The following is a 20,295-nucleotide window of genomic DNA, read 5'->3' as shown; positions in this document are numbered from 1 at the left end:
TGACTTTACATTTATCCACATTAAATTTCATTTGCCATTTTGTTGTCACCTAGTTTTGTGAGATCTTTTTGAAGTTCTTCACAGTCTGCTTTGGTCTTAACTACCTTGAGCAGTTTAGTATCGTCTGCAAACTTTGCCACCTCACAGTTTACTCTTTTCTCCAGATCATTTATGAATAAGTTGAATAGGATTGGTCCTAGGACTGACCCTTGGGGAACAACACTAGTTACCCCTCTCCATTCTGAACATTTACAATTTATTCCTACCCTTTGTTTCCTGTCTTTAAACCAGTTCTCAGTCCATGAAAGGATCTTCTCTTTTATCCCATGGCATCTTAATTTACATAAGAGCCTTTGGTGAGGGACCTTGTCAAAGGCTTTCTGCAAATCCAAGTACACTATATCTACTGGATCCCCCTTGTCCACATGTTTGTTGACTCCTTCAAAGAACTCTAATAGACTAGTAAGACATGATTTCCCTTTGCAGAAACCATGTTGACTTTTGCCCAACAATTTATGTCCTTCTATGTGTCTGACAATTCTATTGTTTACTATTGTTTCAACTAATTTGCCCGGTACTGACGTTAGACTTACCAGTCTGTAATTGCTGGGATCGCCTCTAGAGCCTCTTTTAAATATTGACGTTATATTAGCTATCTTCCAGTCATTGGGTACAGAAGCTGATTTAAAGGAGAGGTTACAAACCATAGTTAATAGTTCCACAGTTTCACATTTGAGTTCTTTCAGAACTCTTGTGTGAATGCCATTTGGTCCCGGTGACTCGTTACTGTTAATTGATAAACTTAATTCCAAAACTTCCTCTAAATGACACTTCAATCTGTGACAAGTCCTTAGATTTATCACCTACAAAGGACTGGTCAGGTTTGGGAATCTCCCTAACATCCTCAGCCGTAAACACTGAAGCAAAGAATTCATTTAGTTGCTCGTCAATGACTTTTTATCATCTTTAAGTGCTCCTTTTTTATCTTGATCATCCAGGAGCCCCACGGGTTTTTCAGCAGGCTTCCTGCTTCTGATGTTCTTAAAAAACATTTTATTATTACCTTTTGAGTTTTTGGCTAGCTGTTCTTCAAACTCCTTTTTGGCTTTTCTTATTACATTTTTACACTTAATTTGGCAGTGTTTATGCTCCTTTCTATTTACCTCACTAGGATTTGACTTCCACTTTTTAAAAGTTGTCTTTTTATCTCTGACTGCTTCTTTTACATGCTTGTTAAGCCATGGTGGCTCTTTTTTAGTTCTTCCACTAAGTTTTTTAATTTGGGGTATACATTTAAGTTGGGCTTCTAGTATGGTGTCTTTGAAAAGTGTCCTCGTAGCTTGCAGGGATTTTACTTTAGTCACTGTACCTTTTAATTTCTGTTTAACTAACTTCCTCATTTTTGCATAGTTCCCCTTTCTGAAATTAAATGCCAGAGTGTTGGGCTGCTGAGGTGTTCTTCCCACCACAGGAATGTTAAATGTTATTATATTATGGTCACTATTTCCAAGCGGTCCTGTTATAGTTACCTCTTGGACCAGATCCTGCGTGCCATTCAGGACTAAATCGAGAATTACCTCTCCCTTTGTGGGTTCCTGTACCAGCTACTCCAAGAAGCAGTCATTTAAGGTATCAAGAAATTTTGTCTCTGTATCTCGTCCTGAGGTGACATGTACCCAGTCAATATGGGGATAGTTGAAATCCCCCACTATTATTGAGTTCTTTATTTTGATAACCTATTTAATTTCTCTTACCATTTCATAGTTACTATTACTGTCCTGGTCAGGTGGTAGATAATAGATTCCCTACTGTTATATCGTTATTAGAGCAGGGAATTACTATCTATAGCGATTCTATGGAACATGTTGATTCATTTAAGATTTTTACTTCATTTGATTCTAAATTTTCTTTCACATATAGTGCCATTCCCCCACCCACATGACCAGTTCTGTCCTTCCGATATATTTTGTACCCCGGAATGATTGTGTTCCATTGATTTTCCTCACTCCACTAGGTTTCTGTGATGCCTATTATGTCAATCTTCTCCTTTAACACAAGGCACTCTAGTTCACATATCTTATTCTTTAGACTTCTAGCATTTGTGTACAAGCACTTTAAAAACTTGCATAAAACGATGCATAAAACCAGCAAAAGTGAAAGAACAAACCTATCACTCAAAGTAGAACTGTCCACAAAATTAGCAGAAATTTAGTTTTAGTATTTTTGCTTCCCTAGTCCCTCTCAAAAGCTTCTATAAAAAGAAAGCATTCCAAATCTATCTAAAATCATTCTTTTCAGTGTTATCTGTCTACCCTCTCCCTGCATAGGCCCCTACCTCAGCTTTTAATAACAGTAGTAAATGTGCCAGTAACTCCTAGGTCTCTATCCAGTTGTGATTATCATCTTCACTGTCTTACTCAATGACATTGAACAATGAAACTTTAGATACCCTCCTGCCCCAGTACCTTTGTCTGTGTCTAGACAACATCTTTTTCTTGAAAAAGGGATGTAAATTAGACACTTCGAAATGGCACATGAAGCCAGGATTTAAATTTCCCACGCTTCATTGCATAATGGCAGCTGCGGTTTTTTCGACACGGGGCTTTTCGATAGAAAAACCGCTGTTTAGATGGGGATCTTTTGAAAATAAAACCCTTTTTTAAAGATCCTGTACTCCTCAAAAAATGAGGTTCCGGGGGAAATGTCGCAAGTCGGGGTCATCGTAACTCGAACCCGCATTTACAATAGGAGCCATGCGCCTTCGTAAATGTGGGCCGAGGACGGACGTGTGTGTGTGTGTGTGTGTGTGTATGTATGTGTGTATATATATATATAATTTGTTAATTCTAAGGTGCCACAGGACAAGGACTACTTGTTTTTAAAAGTTGTTTCTAAAGAGAAATTATTTACTTCAAGATTATTCCATAGAATATTTATAATTTATATTTAATCTAAAATATTGCTGTACAGAAACGTTTTCAAAACAATGATTATATTCAGATTGTGGTAAATTTGCTTCTAAGACAATGAAATATGAGGACTAAAGGGAGAAAACTTTTTATAATTAGGAAAAAAACCAGGAACTGTATTTAAATACTGCTTTCTGCATGATTGTTTTAAAACATGAAAGGATTATTTTAAGTTGAACTTTCATAACATAATTTTCATGATTATTGTCTGAATAATTCAGTTTTTTCCTTTGTGTTACTTCTGATAAAAAGCCAAATATATCTTTTCCAGCAAGCAATACAACTCTCATTTATACTGTTTTGTTTTAATAGAAGGTGAATAAGAATTGTATTAAACTTTACAGATGAGCATGGCTTGAGTTTGCCTCTTGGAGACGAATATGAAAGAAAGAAATATAAGCTAAAAGAGGAACTTCGACAAGATTATAGACGATATCTTTCTCAGGTAAAACCTCTTGAAATTAGTCTCTGATTTTAACAAAAAATAAAACCACCAGGACAAGACTTACTTTATTCTGAGCTGTTTCAGTTTCAAATACCTGGTTCCAGTATAAAGATGGTTTCCAATGCCAACACCATGAGGAGTAATATGCTGTAGTCTTCCTGGGCATGTTTACCCTTAGGAGAAGATTGACAGGAGGTCAATCTTCTACCCTTCAATTTAGCTGGTCTATACTGGTCTATTTATATCTGCTAAACTGCACACCGAGGGCACTCCCAGCATTCCTCTTTCTGGGAGGAGTAAAAGAGTTTACTCCCATTGGCCTCCTTCTGTGTGGACACCACCAAGGCTCAGCTTAAGGAAAGCCAACTCCAACTATACATTTTGAGTAGCTGGAGTTGCGTACCTTAAGCTGACCTGCCGGGTCTAGTGTAGACCTGACCCCAGAGTTTCTGCTGCCTTCAAATTTCAAATTACAGTAGTACAACTTGATTAAAGTAATTTAAAATTTTCTCTATCATTTTTTATTCTTCTTGGGTATTTAATATTCCAAACATGTATTTGCTTAACAAGTGATTACCCATGTTATGATGTAATACCTTAGGTAAGACTGTTCATATAACCAATATGGTGCTTCAGTTCTTATTTGGAGACTTCACAATTCTGCATGTTTGATTATAAAGAAGGCTGTTGCTGTTCTGCTTAGTACACTGAATGAGATGCTACTGTGATGATTTAAAACTTAAACTTGTATGGAAGAATCATGGCATCATTTTCATCTTTTTTGACTATTCTAAATATAGTTTTAATCAGATTTTTCAAAGTTAAATGAGAAATTTAGTTTAATGTAATTTGCAGCTGTGTATGTCTGGGGTTATTGCCTGTCAGCTTGTTTAAAATAGATGGATACAGAGTTTTTTTAAAAAGTGTTTTTTTTTTAATTGGTTATAATCAAATGGTTTTAATGGGGGACACTTTATGAATAGTCTGTTTTCCCTGACTTCCAGGGTATTTCACAAGCAAAAAGAAAGGTAGGGTGCCAGCAGTGTGTCTTTCCCCACCAAATTAGCTTTTTGCTTTGTTACAATCAGATTTGTACAAATGAAACATTAAAAAATCATGTAGTGTTTGTGTTGTGTGTGTGTGTTGCTGTTGTGATTAATAGTATTTGTATGCTTGCTTAGTGTAAAATGATACACTATGCTTATTATTTCTCATTAATAATATTGTACAACATTGATTGATTTCTTCTTTGTATTTGCTATCATTGCTAGATCATGCTGACTATTCAATAATTTGTTTCTAAAGATAGATGACTTGCTATAAAACATACCCCCTCAGTCTTCATCAGTTACATTAGACAAGCACTGTACATAAAGAATTTTTAATGGGACTTTCTGAAATTAGGAAAGTTTTTGAAAGAGTACCAAATCAGTACAATGTGTCAAGAAAAATAATTTCATTTTAATCGGGAGCTTCCTGCTCCTTTGTTCCACTAAGTGGCTCTTCAGTGAGGTGAAACTGTCAGACTGCATAGGGGAACTGTGGAACTGTCTATGCATTAAACTTTGGTGCCAAGTGCACAAAGTAAACAAATTGGGATTTGTTTTCAATTTTAAGCATTATTTATAATTTAAATAGGTGTGGACAGAATAGTGATTTTTTTTTTCAATTTTAGTGGGGTCCCTTTGAAGTAATTTTAAATTAAAGCTTCTTAAAGAAACGAATAATGGTTAGCATGATAGAAACTAAGCATTAAGAGACTAAATGCAATATATTTTCTATGTAGGGTTTCAAATTACAGAATATTTTTATGTGAAATTCTAACTCTTAATGTTGAATATGTTCAGTGTTAATAATTGCACTGGAATGCAATAGAATTATCATGGCAATAGCAACTGTAATGATTGGCTTTTAATCTGTAAGTGACCCTTTGTACAACAATTACTGCTTTTTCTTTTAATTTGTAATATACAATTTTAATTTAACATTCTAATAATGCAAATCTTGTTGTATAATTAATTGCTTTATTATTTTCTGTATGTCCATAGAATAACAAATTTTATTTTACTTTTGTATTTAATATTTTCATTGCAAGAATTACTGCTTGTTAACTTCATTTCTAATTGCGGTTCAATTAGATATTAATATTTCCTTTGTTTCATACATAAGTTAGCCATATTAAATTTTTCTAAGTTTGGGGAGGAGAATAGACCTTGATAACTGATTTCAGTCTCCAGTTAAGGTGATACTTTGATTCTGAGCAGCTCTTGGAGTATTTTACTTGGTAACGTCCAAACTACATGCTTATCTAGAAAACAAAATTTCCATATCAATTCTGACTTTCTATAAACATCTTTTAAAAATGGGAAGTTTATCGTGAGAGCAGTTTAAAATTTGGTAGTAATTAAACATTGGAAAGGATTACAATGAGTTCATTAATATTTTCCAGACAAGATAATCATGTATTATTCTTTCTATTAAATTAGCACAATCTAAGCATCTTTGTAATTGCTTACAGTACAACTTGAGGTTTACAAACACCAGTTACGAATTGAGGAATCAACAGCATACCTCATTTGGAACTGAAAGTGTGAAGTCAGGCAGCAGCAGAAACAAAAAACCTGAAAAGCCCACAAATATAGTTCAGTACAGTATTAAATGTCAACTACTAAAAAATAAAGGGAAAAGTTTTAAAATAAATTGACAAGATAAGGAAACTGCTTCTCTGCTTATGTTTAAGATAATTAAATGCAGTATTTTACTTCTACATAGTAAAGTTTCAAAGCTGTATTAATTCAGTGCTTAGCTGCAAATTTTCAAAAGAACAGTCCAGAGTCATGAGCAACCTCAATTTTTTGAGGCATTTGTAACTTTGAGGTTATTCTGTAGTTGTTAATCCCATAAATTGATTTGCTTGTAATTGCCAGGAGCCTAAGGGGGTCCACAAAATCCACTTACTCCGGCACCCCAGAAAAATAAATCTGGCCTATGGGAAACCCTGAACCTTAGTCCTCTCTGTCCCTTTCCCTTGCCTTGTGGAGTGCCAGAGGAGTGAGGTGTCTCAATTGGGAGCCTCATCAGTGAGGGTTGGGGTTTTTTTGGAGGAGTTTTTTTCCTTCTCACTTGTGTGGTCCCCAACTGATTTTTCTGGAGGTCAGTGGCCTCCGACCCAAAAAAGGTTCCCCACTCCTGCCATAAATAAAGAAGCTTCAGAGGGGTAGCCGAGTTTAAAAAACAACGAATAGTCTGATAGCACTTTAAGAGTAACAAAACATGTAGATGTTGTTATGAGCTTTTGCGGGCACAGCCCACATTGAAATCTTTTGTGTTGGACATAAATTAATATTTTACTTTAATTAAAATGAAGTTGGATAAACTAACATGAGAAAGTTAAAATGCTTAATCTATTTAATAATCTAAATTAAATCATCATCCCTAGCTGCAGCACTAGAAAAACAGCTCGGTCATAATTAAGTAATTCATGGTGAGTTTCCATTAGCAACTGGTGGTCTGCCGAAATGTTTGTATTCAGCCAGGTGATCCACGGACCAAAATGTTTGAGAACCATTGATCTAGATTTAGACTAGAACAGATGGAAATAGTCTTGTGTTTTTGCCTCTAGGGCAGCTGTTCTCAAACTTTTTGGCCCGTGGCCCACCCTGCTCAATGCAGACCTTTCTGTGGATCACAAGCCAATTACCCATCGTGACAAAATGGAGGCAAGAGGCAGTGGGGAGGGGTTCTAGGAAGGAAGGAGGGTGTCAGAAGCAGGCTGAGGGTGGGAGCTATGGGTGGGAGGTTGTGTGCAGGGTGGGAGTGGGGGCACTGGGAAGGAGGATGCAGGAGTGGGCTGGAGGTGCAGGATGTATGAGGAGAATAAGGGTGTAGGGTCTGGGCATGAGAGGGATGGGGAGTGCTTACCTAGCTCCATGCCTCTCCCCACTGCCAGGCACTGCACTCACCCTCCCGCCCCGCTCCCATTGGCCAGAATTCCAGCCAATGGGAACAGTGGGAAAAGCCTCCTGGTGAGCAGTATCCTGCACTACCATTCCTCTAGCCGTGGGAGGGAGAGCAACAGTCTGTGGAGCCACTTCCGTCCACTACAAATTAGATCTGCCCCACGAGACTCATCTCCCTCCTGCTATGGGAAGCTGGCTCTGGCACTTCCAGCCTTGCAGCGGGGAGGGGACACAGGGCTGAAGTGTTAGCGCTGGCTCCGTGTTGCAAGTGAGGGCTGAGCCCCAAACTCTGCAGCCCACCTGTGAGATGGGTGTGGACCATCTGTGAACCACACTTTGAGAACCACTACTCTAGGATTGCACAAAATATATTTACATTATAACAGGGAAAAGAGAAGAAAATGATTCTAGTGAAGTAAGATAGCAGACATGGAAACATAGACAATATTTTATTAAAAATGTATTTTATGAGGTAACTGAGGAGACACTGAAGATGATTTTAGAGCAATCTGTAGATATGCTACACGAGGCCAGATAAAGTGGGTGAGATAATAAGTTTTATTGGACCAACTCCTTAGAAGAGCTCTATGTTGCTCAAAAGTTTGTCTTTCTCATCAGCAGAAGTTGGTCCAGTAATAGATATTACCTCCTCTGCCTTGTCTCTCCAGTACCCTATGACTGATGTGGCCAAGACTACTCTGCATGCAGTTTAAGGAGGCCATTTGTTTTTGGAGCTGTTAGTTTGCTATAGAGTTGTCAATGGCTACCATTGACATTTTGGTGTGTTCTAGACCAGGCGTGAGCAAACCTTTTTTTTGCCTGAGGGACATATTGGGGTTCTGAAATTATATGGAGAGCTAGGTAGGGGATGCTGTCTCCACAAACAGCCAGGTATAGCTTGACTCCTGATCCTTATCTGCCCCCCTGGAACCTCCAACTCCCCATCCTTTGACCTTCCCTACCCATCCTCCTGCTCGTATACCCTTCACCCCCATCCAAATGCCTGGGGTCCCTGTCCTCTGACTGCATCACCAAGAGCACTTGACTTGCAGTGCTACAGCAATACTGCCTGGCCTGAGTTGTAGCCATGCCACCCAGAGCATCGGTGCTGGCAGCGTGGAGAGCTGAGGCTGCAGGGAAGCAGAATAGAAGAGGAGGGAAAGGGGCTAGAGGGAAAAGGGATAGTCTCCTTGGACAGGAGCTTAGGAGACTGGCAAAAGGGTCCAGTGGGCTGGATGTGGCCTGGGGGCTGTAATCTGCCTCCTTGCTGTAGGTATTAGTAATGGTAGAGAGATAACAACAACACAGATTCCCATTGCTGAAGTAGGAAACATAGGCGTGTTTTCTTTAATTGTTGATGATGAAATTCCTTCAATCTTTTCACTGTCTTTACAAAAAGACAGTTTTAACTTCTTGGAGAATTCTTTCATCCTCATGTATTTAAATATATTTAATATATTTTTAAATGAGAGGCAGTAATTCATGTAGCAACCTTGAATAGCTATAAATCGAAATAATACAGAATACATAAAATCTATGTCAAACTGTCAGATTGGAATAATTGAAATTCAAACCAACAGACCATCATTAATACATAATATAGAGATAGTAAAACCTTTTACCTGCAGTTTTGTTCGCTTTTGTTTGTTTACATTCCAAAAATACCCTCTATTTCTAAACAGTGGAAATTGCCTTTCGCTTGCCTTTCGCTTCTCTTTTAATAAAGTGGAGCAAATTGCTCTGTCATATTCTGGAAGGTGTAATTACTAGAGTCTGTGATTATATTTAGCAAGTAAAATTAGATCAAAACTAATTATTCAGTTTGTTTATATACAGAAAAATTATCTGACAACTAATGAAATAGATCCATATACATTGGGGCTCTCTCTTCCTATCGGTGAGAGGAAGTCAGCCAAGGTAGGTATGCAAATATTAATTCAGTAAATATAGTATATAACTAGAAAATTTAAAAAAAATCACTGAAGTTTTCAGTGTTGTGGGGGAAAAACAGACTCTCCGCTTGACAATGAAAATCCTGTCAAATCTTTTAGCCATTTCATATATGAACAAATTTCTTTATCATTAGGTCAGTTTTAAATGAGGTGAAGCTTTCTAATTCTATAATAAATATTTGTGGTTGATTTAGTTATCTAGATTCTCTTTCCCTGGGTAATCTGGTGTATTGATTTGTAGGTAATGAAATAGCCAAATTTTACTTGTAAAATATATAATTCTGGATTATGCCAGCATGTTTGTGTGGTATTATTTATTATTTGTATTATCATAGGACCTAAAAGCCCTAATAAAGGTCCAGATCCCATTGTGCTAGGCACTGTAAAAACACAGATTAAAAAAAGATAGCCCCTGCTCTAAAGATCTTATAGTTTATTCAGTTTTCATGTACTCTACCAGATGCCTGCTTTTCCACATACATAGTTTTGTATGTAGAGCAAGACTTACAGGTGTAGTGGTTCAATTACTGTAAATAAGGACATAATACTTAAGGGTTTGTATATTAGCACATTGTATATCCTTTTTTTGATGATGTAGAATCCAAAAATTGCTAAAATATGGTAAGCTTTGTATAATAGAACTGAAGTATTATACAGATACGATAGTTGTCAATGTTATATCAACCCTTGAATTTCCGTACCCTTTCTCATGTGTGAAACCTGCTGGGTATTTATATTTACTCAGTGGTTTTTATTATACACTCTGTTTCCCTGCACCTACTTACATTGTATTCTAATAAGTTGTACCTACTTTGCCCTTTATCCGTTTGCATGGGGACACACAAGGGTACGTTGGTGTAGGAGTGGCCTCAGTGGACACAGCTAGCATCAAAGAATCTAAATAGACACAACCTTAATTTTGACATTTCCTAAATTCTGAATGCATGACTTTGCAATCTTATCCTTTTAACTTAGTTTTTGTGTGTCTCTGTAATATGTAATATATAAAATGTATTTCTTAAACAGTTATTAAATTCGTGCCTATGGGAATTGAGTACAGATATATTTAAAAAGTAATTATCTGGGTACATGCACTAATAGGGCTCATGATTAGCTGCCAGTTAGCATTTAACTAATCTTGGGTCTCCAGTGGAGCTTAAAAGGATGTTCAAGGATTTTGTATAGGATTACATAAAATATTGGTTTGTACAATTTTTGTGTTTGTTTATTTTGTACAAAAAAGGCTTGGAGTATTTTTATAAACAAAGTTTCTTTGCCCTACCTTTTTTACCTTAAGAAGTATCAAGAATGCCAGTTTTACTTTTCCCTGGTTTGCTGGAGTAGCTCATGTTGTCTCAGCACACATGTAGTATAAGCTCTCACCTTTTAACTCGCTAGGCATTTTACTCCAAAATGTTTACTAGATATAGTCATTTAATACATGTTACGATAAATAGTTTTAGGTGATCTAAGTAAAAACCTTTCTCGTTCAGTTGCTCTGCTTTCGGTCTCTTGACTCTTGTGATGTTCTGTAGTCACTACAGTTTTTCAGGTTAGACAACATCTAATTTTTAAAAGTAAAAAACAAACTGCCCTGTTCTTTGAGTGTGAAAAGGACATCTCTCCAAGGCTCCTATAAACATCCCAAACAAGGGTATGAGTTAAGTCCATGTTTTTTCTGTTGCAGTTAACTATTCATATTTAACCAGAATATCTTATTTATTATTGCTTTATTTTAAACATTTTGGTAACTTTTAAAGAGTAAATAATAAATTGCCTGATACATAAGTTTTTAGCAAACTATTAATGTGATGTATAACATTGTTCTCCTTGAAATTTGATGTTTATTCTAGGAATTTAGAGCTATTGGATGCGTACAGTACTATTACCAGGATAGTTTCAATAGTCCTGTGACTATTGAGACTCTTTTTAATCAAGTTAGCAAAACTGAGTTGGGTTAACTCCATTGAAATTTCCACTTGACTCTAAAGTATATCCATTTTAATGTGTTTAATTCAAATTTAGCATGTTGAGTTATGTCCTAGGTTATAACTGAACGAGAATCTGTCTGTATACAAATATTATATCTCTTCTGTGGCATAGTTTAGGTATAACTCTGACCCACTGGCAAACAATGCATTCATGCCTTGTTTGTACATCAAAAAGAAAGAAAAAAGTCATACATTGTTCTTCTAATATCTCCTGAAAAGTTAAAAGTCCTCTCCCTAAAACGCAAAGTTATGAAGACTTTTCAATGTCTGTTTCAGGAGAAACTACGGCTTGAAAGAAACAGGGAGTACAATCAGTATCTCAGGGACAAGGAAGAGTGGAATGAAAGATTAAGGAAAATAGGAAAGAAAAACGCAGAGGTAATATACATTTTACTGAAGTCAGTTTACTCTGAGAGAAATTAAATGAGATTAAGAATTTTTTTCCAGTTCATTTGTCTAATTGTTCTGTAGGATTTTTGTGTGATAAACTCTTAAGAAGAGTGGTGAAGAATATACATTTTCAGTAAATATTCTTTCTCAGCACTGTCTCTTTTTTTTTTTTTCCTCCCATAGGAAGATAATTTTAGCAATGCTTACTATTCAGTATCCATTTTTACGTCTCAGATTGGTCTCCGTCCCACCTATTATTCTTGCTCATAGTTTAATTTTGTTTTTTAATTGGGAAAAGTGGGGAACTTTATTTAAAACAAACTGCTTCAAGGCATGTTTATATTAAGTCATTTCTCTTCCTTCCCTTTCTTAATGTATGTGAGATCCCTTGCTTAGATTGTAATCTCAGGAATATATCTTTCAGGTTTTTTTTTTTTTTTTTTTTTTATAAGATCTGTCCTAAAACAATAATGGAGAGTATTTCTGAACATTTTTAGGCACTTTTTTTATATCCGTACATATTGTCTACTCTAACACAGCACGATAAAAACATATTTTAAACAAGTTTAAACCATTTATTGATTTTAATATTATAGCCACTTTGGGTAGATTGACCCCAATTGTATTTTTTTTTTGTCAAGTTTGTATTATTTCTGGTGGAAATGGAAAATGTGGCATAAAGATTGACATCTTAACTAGTAAGCTTCCAATGTTAAGGACACAGTTAAGTATTTGTGTAGTCAAATTAACTAGTTAAATTAATGTAAAAATAAATATAAAGCTATATGGTTTTTAAAAGATCTATCTACACACTTATCCCTTCAAGTGAAGTTTGTGGTCATAGATAATCTGGGTGCTTCCCCTGTGAAACAGCCTGTAAAATTGTTTTTAAACCTGAGTCAGGACAGTAAGGCTTTGTCTGTATTTATGTGGCTATTGATGCTCCAGAGATTGCTCTTCTGGGGGTTCAATTAAGTGGGTTTAGTTAGGACCCGCTAAATTGAACGCTGATGGTATCCCAGTCAACCCAGTACTCCATGGGGTCATGAAAAGTAAGACCTCCCACAGTGGGATGCTAGAAAAATTCAATTTAAGGTATGTTGATTCCAGGTATGCAATTACTGTAGCTGGAGTTGCGTATCTTAAATTGAATTTCTTGTGTAGTGTAGACCTGGCTTAAGACTATGTTCGTCCCTACTAGCATTTTTGTTGGTATTACAGATGTTGCTCAGAGATGTGAAAAAACACCCCCTGAGCGATATAGATTACGCTGACAGAAGCACAAGTGTGGAAATTCAATAAGGACAAATGCAAAGTACAGTAAACTTCTGATAATCTGGCACCTTTAGGACCCAGGAGGTGCTGGATTATCAAATATGCTGGACCATTGGAAGGGGGGGCTATGAAGAGTCTGGGGAGGAGTGGGTGGGAGGGATTCTCCCCTCAGCGCTGTGGGACCAACCCGGCATCACCACAGCTGCTCTGCCCCAGACTTCCCCAAGTCAGCCGCTGCTGAAACTGAACATCGTCTGACTCTGGGAAGCCTGGGGCAAAGCACCCCAGCTGCTCTGCCCCGGGCTTCCCGGAGTCAGCTGCTGGTCAGTTTCAGTAGCGGCTGACTTGGGGACGCCTGGGGCAGAGCAGCTCCAATTGTCCGGCTGCCCGGAGCACTTCCGGGTTCCAGATGGTGCTGGACCATCTGGAGTGCCGGACCATTGGATGCCGGGCCACTGGAGTTTTACTGTACTCCACTTACGAAGGTACAATCAATTTGTACATGTACAAAATGGGAAATGACTACCTAAGGAGGAGCAATGCAGAAAGAGATCTGGGGTCATAGTGGACCACAAGCTAAATATGAGTCAACAGTATGTCACTTTCTAAAAAAAGCAAACATCATTGTGGGATGTATTAGCAGAAGTGTTGTAAGCAGGACATGAGAAGCAATTTTTCCGTTCTACTCTGTGCTGATTAAACCACAGCTGGAGCCTTGTGTCCAGTTATGAGTGCCATATTTCAGGAAAAACGGAGACAAATTAGAGAAGGTCCAGAGAAGAGCAACAAAAATAATTAAAGGTCTAGAAAACATGACCTGTGAGGGGCAAGTTGAAAAATTGGGTTTGTTTAAAAAAAGAAGACTGAGAAGGGACATAAGGTTCAAGTACCTAAATGGCTATTACAAGGAGGAGTGAGAGAAAGTATTCTTCTTAACTTGGACTAGAAACAATGGGCTTAAATTACAGCATGGAAAGTTTAGGTCGGACATTAGGAAGAACTTTGTCAGGGTAGTTAAGCACTGGAATAAATTGCCTTGGGAGGTGTGGAATCTCCATAATTGGAGATTTTTAAGGGCAGGTTAGACAAACATCTGTCGAGGATGGTCTAGATGGGCTTGGTACTGCCATGAACAAAAGGGACTGGACTGAGATGGACTTGATCTCTCAAGGTTCTTTCCAGTTCTATGATAGCAGGAGATACTCTTTGGCTGAAGTAGCTATTGCCACTCATTGTGGGTGGTTTCGGTATCTCAGTGGAAGAAATCTGTCCTTTCAGCAAGAAGCAGCTATACAGATTTAAAGCAGGGAATCTACATCTGTATAACTGTGTCACTGTAAGGTTTCTGATGTCAGATCCAAAACTCTCCCTGTAGCTATCAAGGCTGTTTCCCACTCTGGCACTTCAAGTGCAGAAGGTGGGGGCCCATAAGAGACTTTAAAAATACCTTGCTTCTATAGGCTTCTGCTTAAAAACTTCAAGGTCACAGATTCCTTCCAAAGGAACAGGCAGCCTGTAAGATTTCTTTGCTGAGCAGGCTCCCCTTCCTTTCCTTTTTCTTTGCAAGTTAGTACAAATATTGCACACCCTTTCACACAAACACACTTTGTGACTGACAATACAATGCCTTTTTCTGATAGTTGTCAATTTGAGAGTAAAAGTCTGATTTATCCTCTAGGCATTAGTCACGTGTGATAGCTTTTTCTAATAGACTGGAAAAAGGTGATAATCTGAAATGAGCAGTATGGGACCTTTAATTATCAAGTGAATAGCTTGGGAATGATGTCTCCTTTTAAAGTCTTGCTTTAGTAAGGGGATGAAGGTCAGTGTGAGTCACATCAATGGATAACTCTGGGAGAACACGTTCTATATCCATCTGTTGCCATTAAGAACAAATTGGCAGGTTATCTGTATCTTATGTTTGGTGTGAGAAATACTTGTTTTTGGCTGCTATTTGCAGTTCTGTTTTGGATAGTGCTGCTGGTGCTAGGTCTATCCTTTCCTTTACAACTTAAGTGTTGTGTTTTGTGCCATGATAACTATAGTGTGGTGTTTTTGTGGACTGTCTTTTCAGAACAGTTCATAGAATCATAGAATAATAGGACTGGAAGGGACCTCAAGAGGTCATCGAGTCCAGCCCCCCGCCCTCAAGGTAGGACCAAGCTCCGTCTACACCATCCCTGACAGATGTCTATCTAACCTGTTCTTAAATATCTCCAGAGAGGGAGATTCCACCACCTCCCTTGGCAATTTGTTCCAATATTTGACCACCCTGACAGTTAGGAATTTTTTCCTAATGTCCAATCTAAACCTCCCTTGCTGCACTTTAAGCCCATTACTCCTTGTCCTGTCCTCAGAAACCAAGAGGAACAAATTTTCGCCTTCCTCCTTGTGACACCCTTTTAGATATTTGAAAACCGCTATCATGTCCCCCCTTAATCTTCTTTTTTCCAAACTAAACAAGCCCAGTTCATGAAGCCTGGCTTCATAGGTCATGTTCTCTAAACCTTTAATCATTCTTGTCGCTCTTCTCTGTACCCTTTCCAATTTCTCCACATCTTTCTTGAAATGTGGCGCCAAGAACTGGACACAGTACTCCAGCTGAGGCCTAACTAGTGCAGAGTAGAGCAGCAGAATGACTTCACGAGTTTTGCTTACAACACACCTGTTGATACAACCTAGAATCATATTTGCTTTTTTTGCAACAGCATCACACTGTTGACTCATATTCAACTTGTGGTCCACTAGTTGAAAAACACTTGTTTGATATTGAAATTCCCATGTATATAGGGATTCTGGAAGAAAGATTTTCTCTTCAAAACAGTTATCCTCCTGAGAGCTTTATGGGAGGGGGGTCTCTTTGTGGATATCTTGTAACCATGGCCATATTTATAAGTTCTTATCTGCTAATTTATTGAATGAGATTCTAGGGTCAGAGTTTAGTTGAGAATATTACTTTGTCTAAAGCGATATGGCCATAAAGGCAGCAATCCAACATCTTTTTTATGTTGGAATTCATTATCTATTAGTCCTTACTGGATTCTGAGAATTATTTATGCTGTAGGATAGTTGACAGAACTGAAACTTGGCATTGATGCTGCTGAGGCTTCAGAATTCCAATCTGTGGTTCTCTATCTCCCTGTTTCCTGGTGCCTTTGAAAGACCCTGCAACAAAATCAACAGGACTTTCATTCAGTGATTATACTGATTTGTTGTCTAATTTGGGTATCTTGAAATTATGCATTATGTCTTTTGGGCTGCTCTAGAACCTTGTGGATAATCTGTTAAAGATTTCCCATCTTTTCAGGCTGATATTTTCAATTGACTCTATTGAGGGAGATCTGAGTGTTTTTTTTTTTTTATGCATAATTTCCTTGGTCTTGGAAACGCCACTCACTTTGTTTCCACTTGGAATTATAAATCTTCTGTAGCTGGCACAAGGAATTAGTCAGAAACAACTAACCAGGGATTCTAGATCTGATTCTTGAGCGTTGCTGCTTCAGTCCTTGCTCACTGTGTCCTCAATGATGTCTCATGCAGGTTAGGACCTTTAATTGACTGCAAGCAGTCTTGCATTTACTTTTGAAGTTTGTCCGCTATTTTGTTTGCTTCTGATAAGAAAATCCTTTATGCTCCACAGCTGACCTTGGAGATCAGGTTAGCCCCTTTTTCTCAGAGTGACTGAAACTTGCAGAGATGTATTTATTCCTGTCTATCTGTTGTATTTATATGGATCCCATAGTGGCTCACAGTTTTTAATGTGTTTATCTCCACAATACTCCTGTGAGGTACAGAAGTACTGTTATCTGCATTTCATGGATGGGGGGTTGAGGTACGGAAAAACTAAGAATATGTAAATACTACATCATTTACAGCAATGCAACTGAACCCCTCACGTGCCTGAATGACTTAAGTTATACAGAAATACAGTTTGAACCTCCCTGATCCGGCACTCTTGGACCTGAGTGGTCCTGAACAAGCGAGTTTGCTGCACCAGAGTTGGTCAGATGTCTGGGCTCTCCTGGGGCTCCCCTCCTGGCTGCTGCCCCAGGAGAGCCTGCAGGCCTGACCTCCTCCAACCCACCTGCCAAGTTCTGCTGCCCCCAGTCTGCTCGCAGGGTTCTGCTCTTGGCCCCATGCAGGGCAGCAGCCGCTCCTGGGGCTCCTTGCCCTGTGTGGGGTGGCAGCCGTTCCTGGGGCTCCTTGGTCCGTGTGGGGCAGCAGCCGCTCACCAGATTGGCTCCACTCTCGGCTGCTCTAAACCTCTGCGGCCACTCTGGTCTAGCAACATATGTGGTCTTGTTGGACCACGGATGATGCTGGACGAGAAAGGTTCAGCCTGTAATTTGTTGCATAAATACAGCCTTAGTGACTTGACCAAAGTCATAAAGGAAGTCAGCAGTGGAGCAAGGAATTGAGCTAATCAGCTACAGACTACCGGTTGGACCTCCTTGGTCTGGCACCCTTGGGATCTGACTGGTCCTGGATAAGGGAATTTGCTAGACAATGGGAGGTACCCTGATACCAGCTCTTCAGCCTGCTGCTGGTTCCTCCAGTCTGTCCAGGCTGCCTGCTGGCCAGCCCCAGCTCTGCTACCTGCTATGTGGCACGTGACCCAGCTACACTGCTTCTGCCAGGCTGCCACAGCTAGACTTCCCCTCCCGGGCTGCGGTGTCCGCAGCCCCAGCCGTGTTGCTTCTGTTGGGCTGTCGCAGCCCGTCCCAGCTCCCCCCTCCTGGGGGAGTGGACCAGTGGACCAACTCAGGATATTACAGCCCTGCCATTGCCTGTGCTGACGTAGCCCCAGCGAGGCTTTCCCTCCTGGGCAGCCATGGTCTTGCAGCAGGCAGCCCAGATAGCGCTCCACCACTGCCTGGGCTGCCCTGGCACTGCCGCTGCCCTACCACCACCAGACACACGGGGCTCACAGCTGCTAGCCCTCCTGCTCCTAGATGAGAGAACCCCGGAATATCTGTGGTGATGCCGGACCACAGATTTTGCCAGATGAGAGTCCCAGTTAAGGGAGGTGTAAGCTGTAGTTCTCTAACCATTTATTTTATCTTTCCACATAGTCACTATTTTATGCAGGGAAAAATGGTTTGAACCCAAAAACTCTGGTCTGGTCAAATATAGGAGTGTCACAAAATGCCTAAATCGCTGCAATCAGGATATCTGTGCATGTGATCAGATAAAATGAGCTATATACAAGTACTGCTGAGTCCTTCCTCCTTCAAATCTAAAAGTCATTTCCTTCTCTAAACTGAGTTTGTGTGAGGCCTGTCACCAAGGACCGCTGGCCATCCCATTGTCAGTGAAAATAAATGATCAGGTAAGATGAAGAGTATTGTTTTTTCAGGAAAATTTCAACCAACAGTTAAGTCCCTGTTTAAGAGAATATTTTGAAGTCCTCATCTGGGGAGAGTTAAGATTAGGAGATTATTGTAAATATAGAATCAAACTTATTGCTAGAGCACTGATGGAAAATGTGAATTATGCTGAGATGAATGAATGAAGGTTAATTATTTTATTTGTATTTGTATCTTTTTAAATTTTGTTTTTTGTCTCTATTAAACAGCATGAGACAGAAAGAAGTAAGAAAACTACTGGTATTTCTAGAGTTCAACCAGAACTACGTTCACAAATACAACCCTCTTGTACAGATTTAGAACCTCCCAAGAAAGATGCTTTTACTTCCACAGAAGCTTATGAAGAGCTACTAAATCAGAGACGACTGGAGGAGGACCGGTATCGCAAACTAGATGATGAAGCTGAACTGAGAGAGAGACTGTTGCCCAAAAGACTTGATGAAGAACTGGACATTTCCAATAGAAAGCATCGCAGATTTGATAGCAAACGTGATATTTCTCCTAGAAGACATCACAGATTTGATGAGGATCATGATTTTGATAGAAGATACTACAAATTAGACTATGATCCTGAAATAAATGAGGAAATGGACCCTAGATTTAGATATGAAAGTGACTATGACAAAAAACCTCTGAGAGTGTTCCATGCTGAAAGGTATTTTAAGGTCATTTTCCACTTCATTTCTTTATTTCCTTAATCTATTTCTTATAGGGTTATAGCACTAAAAATGATGAGTTTTTCAAACATAGGAGATTATGCTTTAATGGCATTGAACATGAGATTTGAAATACAGGTTGGACCTCTTTTGTCCAGAACCCTCAGGATCTGACCGGTCCCAGATGAGGGAATTTGCTGGACAATGAGAGGTCCCCTGACACCAGCTCCTGAGCTTGCTGTCCCTCCCAGATGCCGGCTCCCTGCTAGATTGTCTGCAGGCTAGCCCCAACCCCGGCTCTGCTGCCAGGCGGGCAGCACGAGGCTCCAGGTCCAGCTCCATTGCCAAATGGCACACTGCTCAATTGGCCAGCTGCAGTCCCAACACCCCTCCTGGGCAGCATGTGGACCTGGCTGCGCTGATTCTGCTGGGTGCTGCAGCTGGCTTCCCCTCCCGTGCTGCTGCAGCCATAGCCCTGGCCTCATAAATTGTACTGGGCGGCAGGCAGCCCCAATCATACTGCTACCACTGACGCCGCCACCCAGGCTGATGCGGCCTGGCCAGGCTTCCCCTCTTGGGCTGCTGTCCTGATTACACTCTGCCCAGGCTGCTGTGGCCTCTGCTGCTAGCAGATTTGCAGGGTTGTATTGGGCTCCCAGCTGCTGGCCCTCATGCTCTGGGTCTCTCTTCCACGGATGTTGCTGGAGCAGAGAATCCTGGATTTGGGAGGTGCAACGTATACTTTAGACTTCCTTGAATCAGGTTCAAACTCTAGAACAGTTGGTTCTGTTGTGGATCCTTTTGAGGCTGATAAGTTGAATGATTGTATCTTTTAAATAAGACTTGGAAAAAATGAGCATCCCTGGTGGATGTTAGATCCTGTGGCTTTTACCCTAAAATGAAAGCAAACTTGACCAAAAATTTCCTTTTCCCTGCTGTTGTACTGTGTGTCCTGTGACTCTTTGCCCGACTCTTGTTTCTGTGCTAGGGGACAGATCCTTAGCTGATGTAAATTGTTCTGGGTCAGAATGTATCTCTGACAGTTTACATCAGCTGAGGATCTATCCCAGGAGTAAGCATTTCACTCAAGCTGTGTGTATGTGGTTTATAAGTCGTTTTGAAATCTTTCCGCATAAAAAGTGCTTTACAGGTATAAAATACCATCATTAATAGTTGGTACACAGAATGCATGAACTTAACATCTAATGAGGTAATAATTGCATGTCACTTTTGGGGTCAAAAGGAAATATTTTATAAACTCTTCTTAATTTGAATAATTAAAATTATGTACT

The 20,295-nt window shown here is 39.4% G+C and overlaps 1 protein-coding gene across 6 annotated transcripts in view; it reads left to right on the top strand.

Annotated features, from left to right (window-relative positions):
- Window positions 1-20,295, top strand: part of CSPP1 (centrosome and spindle pole associated protein 1) — a 174,670-nt gene that overhangs the window by 32,028 nt on the left and 122,347 nt on the right. For 2 of the 6 annotated variants that reach the window (XM_075920578.1, XM_075920577.1), the window contains exons 4-8: window positions 3,314-3,414; window positions 4,419-4,442; window positions 9,210-9,290; window positions 11,593-11,694; window positions 18,557-19,002. In XM_075920578.1, the coding sequence (XP_075776693.1) occupies window positions 3,314-3,414; window positions 4,419-4,442; window positions 9,210-9,290; window positions 11,593-11,694; window positions 18,557-19,002 (754 nt within the window). The remainder of the gene's footprint in view (window positions 1-3,313; window positions 3,415-4,418; window positions 4,443-9,209; window positions 9,291-11,592; window positions 11,695-18,556; window positions 19,003-20,295) is intronic. The other 4 variants (XM_075920579.1, XM_075920581.1, XM_075920580.1 and 1 more) reach the window with 2 other exon arrangements.

This window comes from Pelodiscus sinensis, chromosome 2 (genome assembly GCF_049634645.1).
Source record: "Pelodiscus sinensis isolate JC-2024 chromosome 2, ASM4963464v1, whole genome shotgun sequence".
In the NCBI taxonomy this organism is placed as follows: Eukaryota; Metazoa; Chordata; order Testudines; family Trionychidae; genus Pelodiscus; species Pelodiscus sinensis.
Note: the sequence above shows the minus strand (reverse complement) of the source record. Positions and strands in the feature narration are given on the sequence as shown.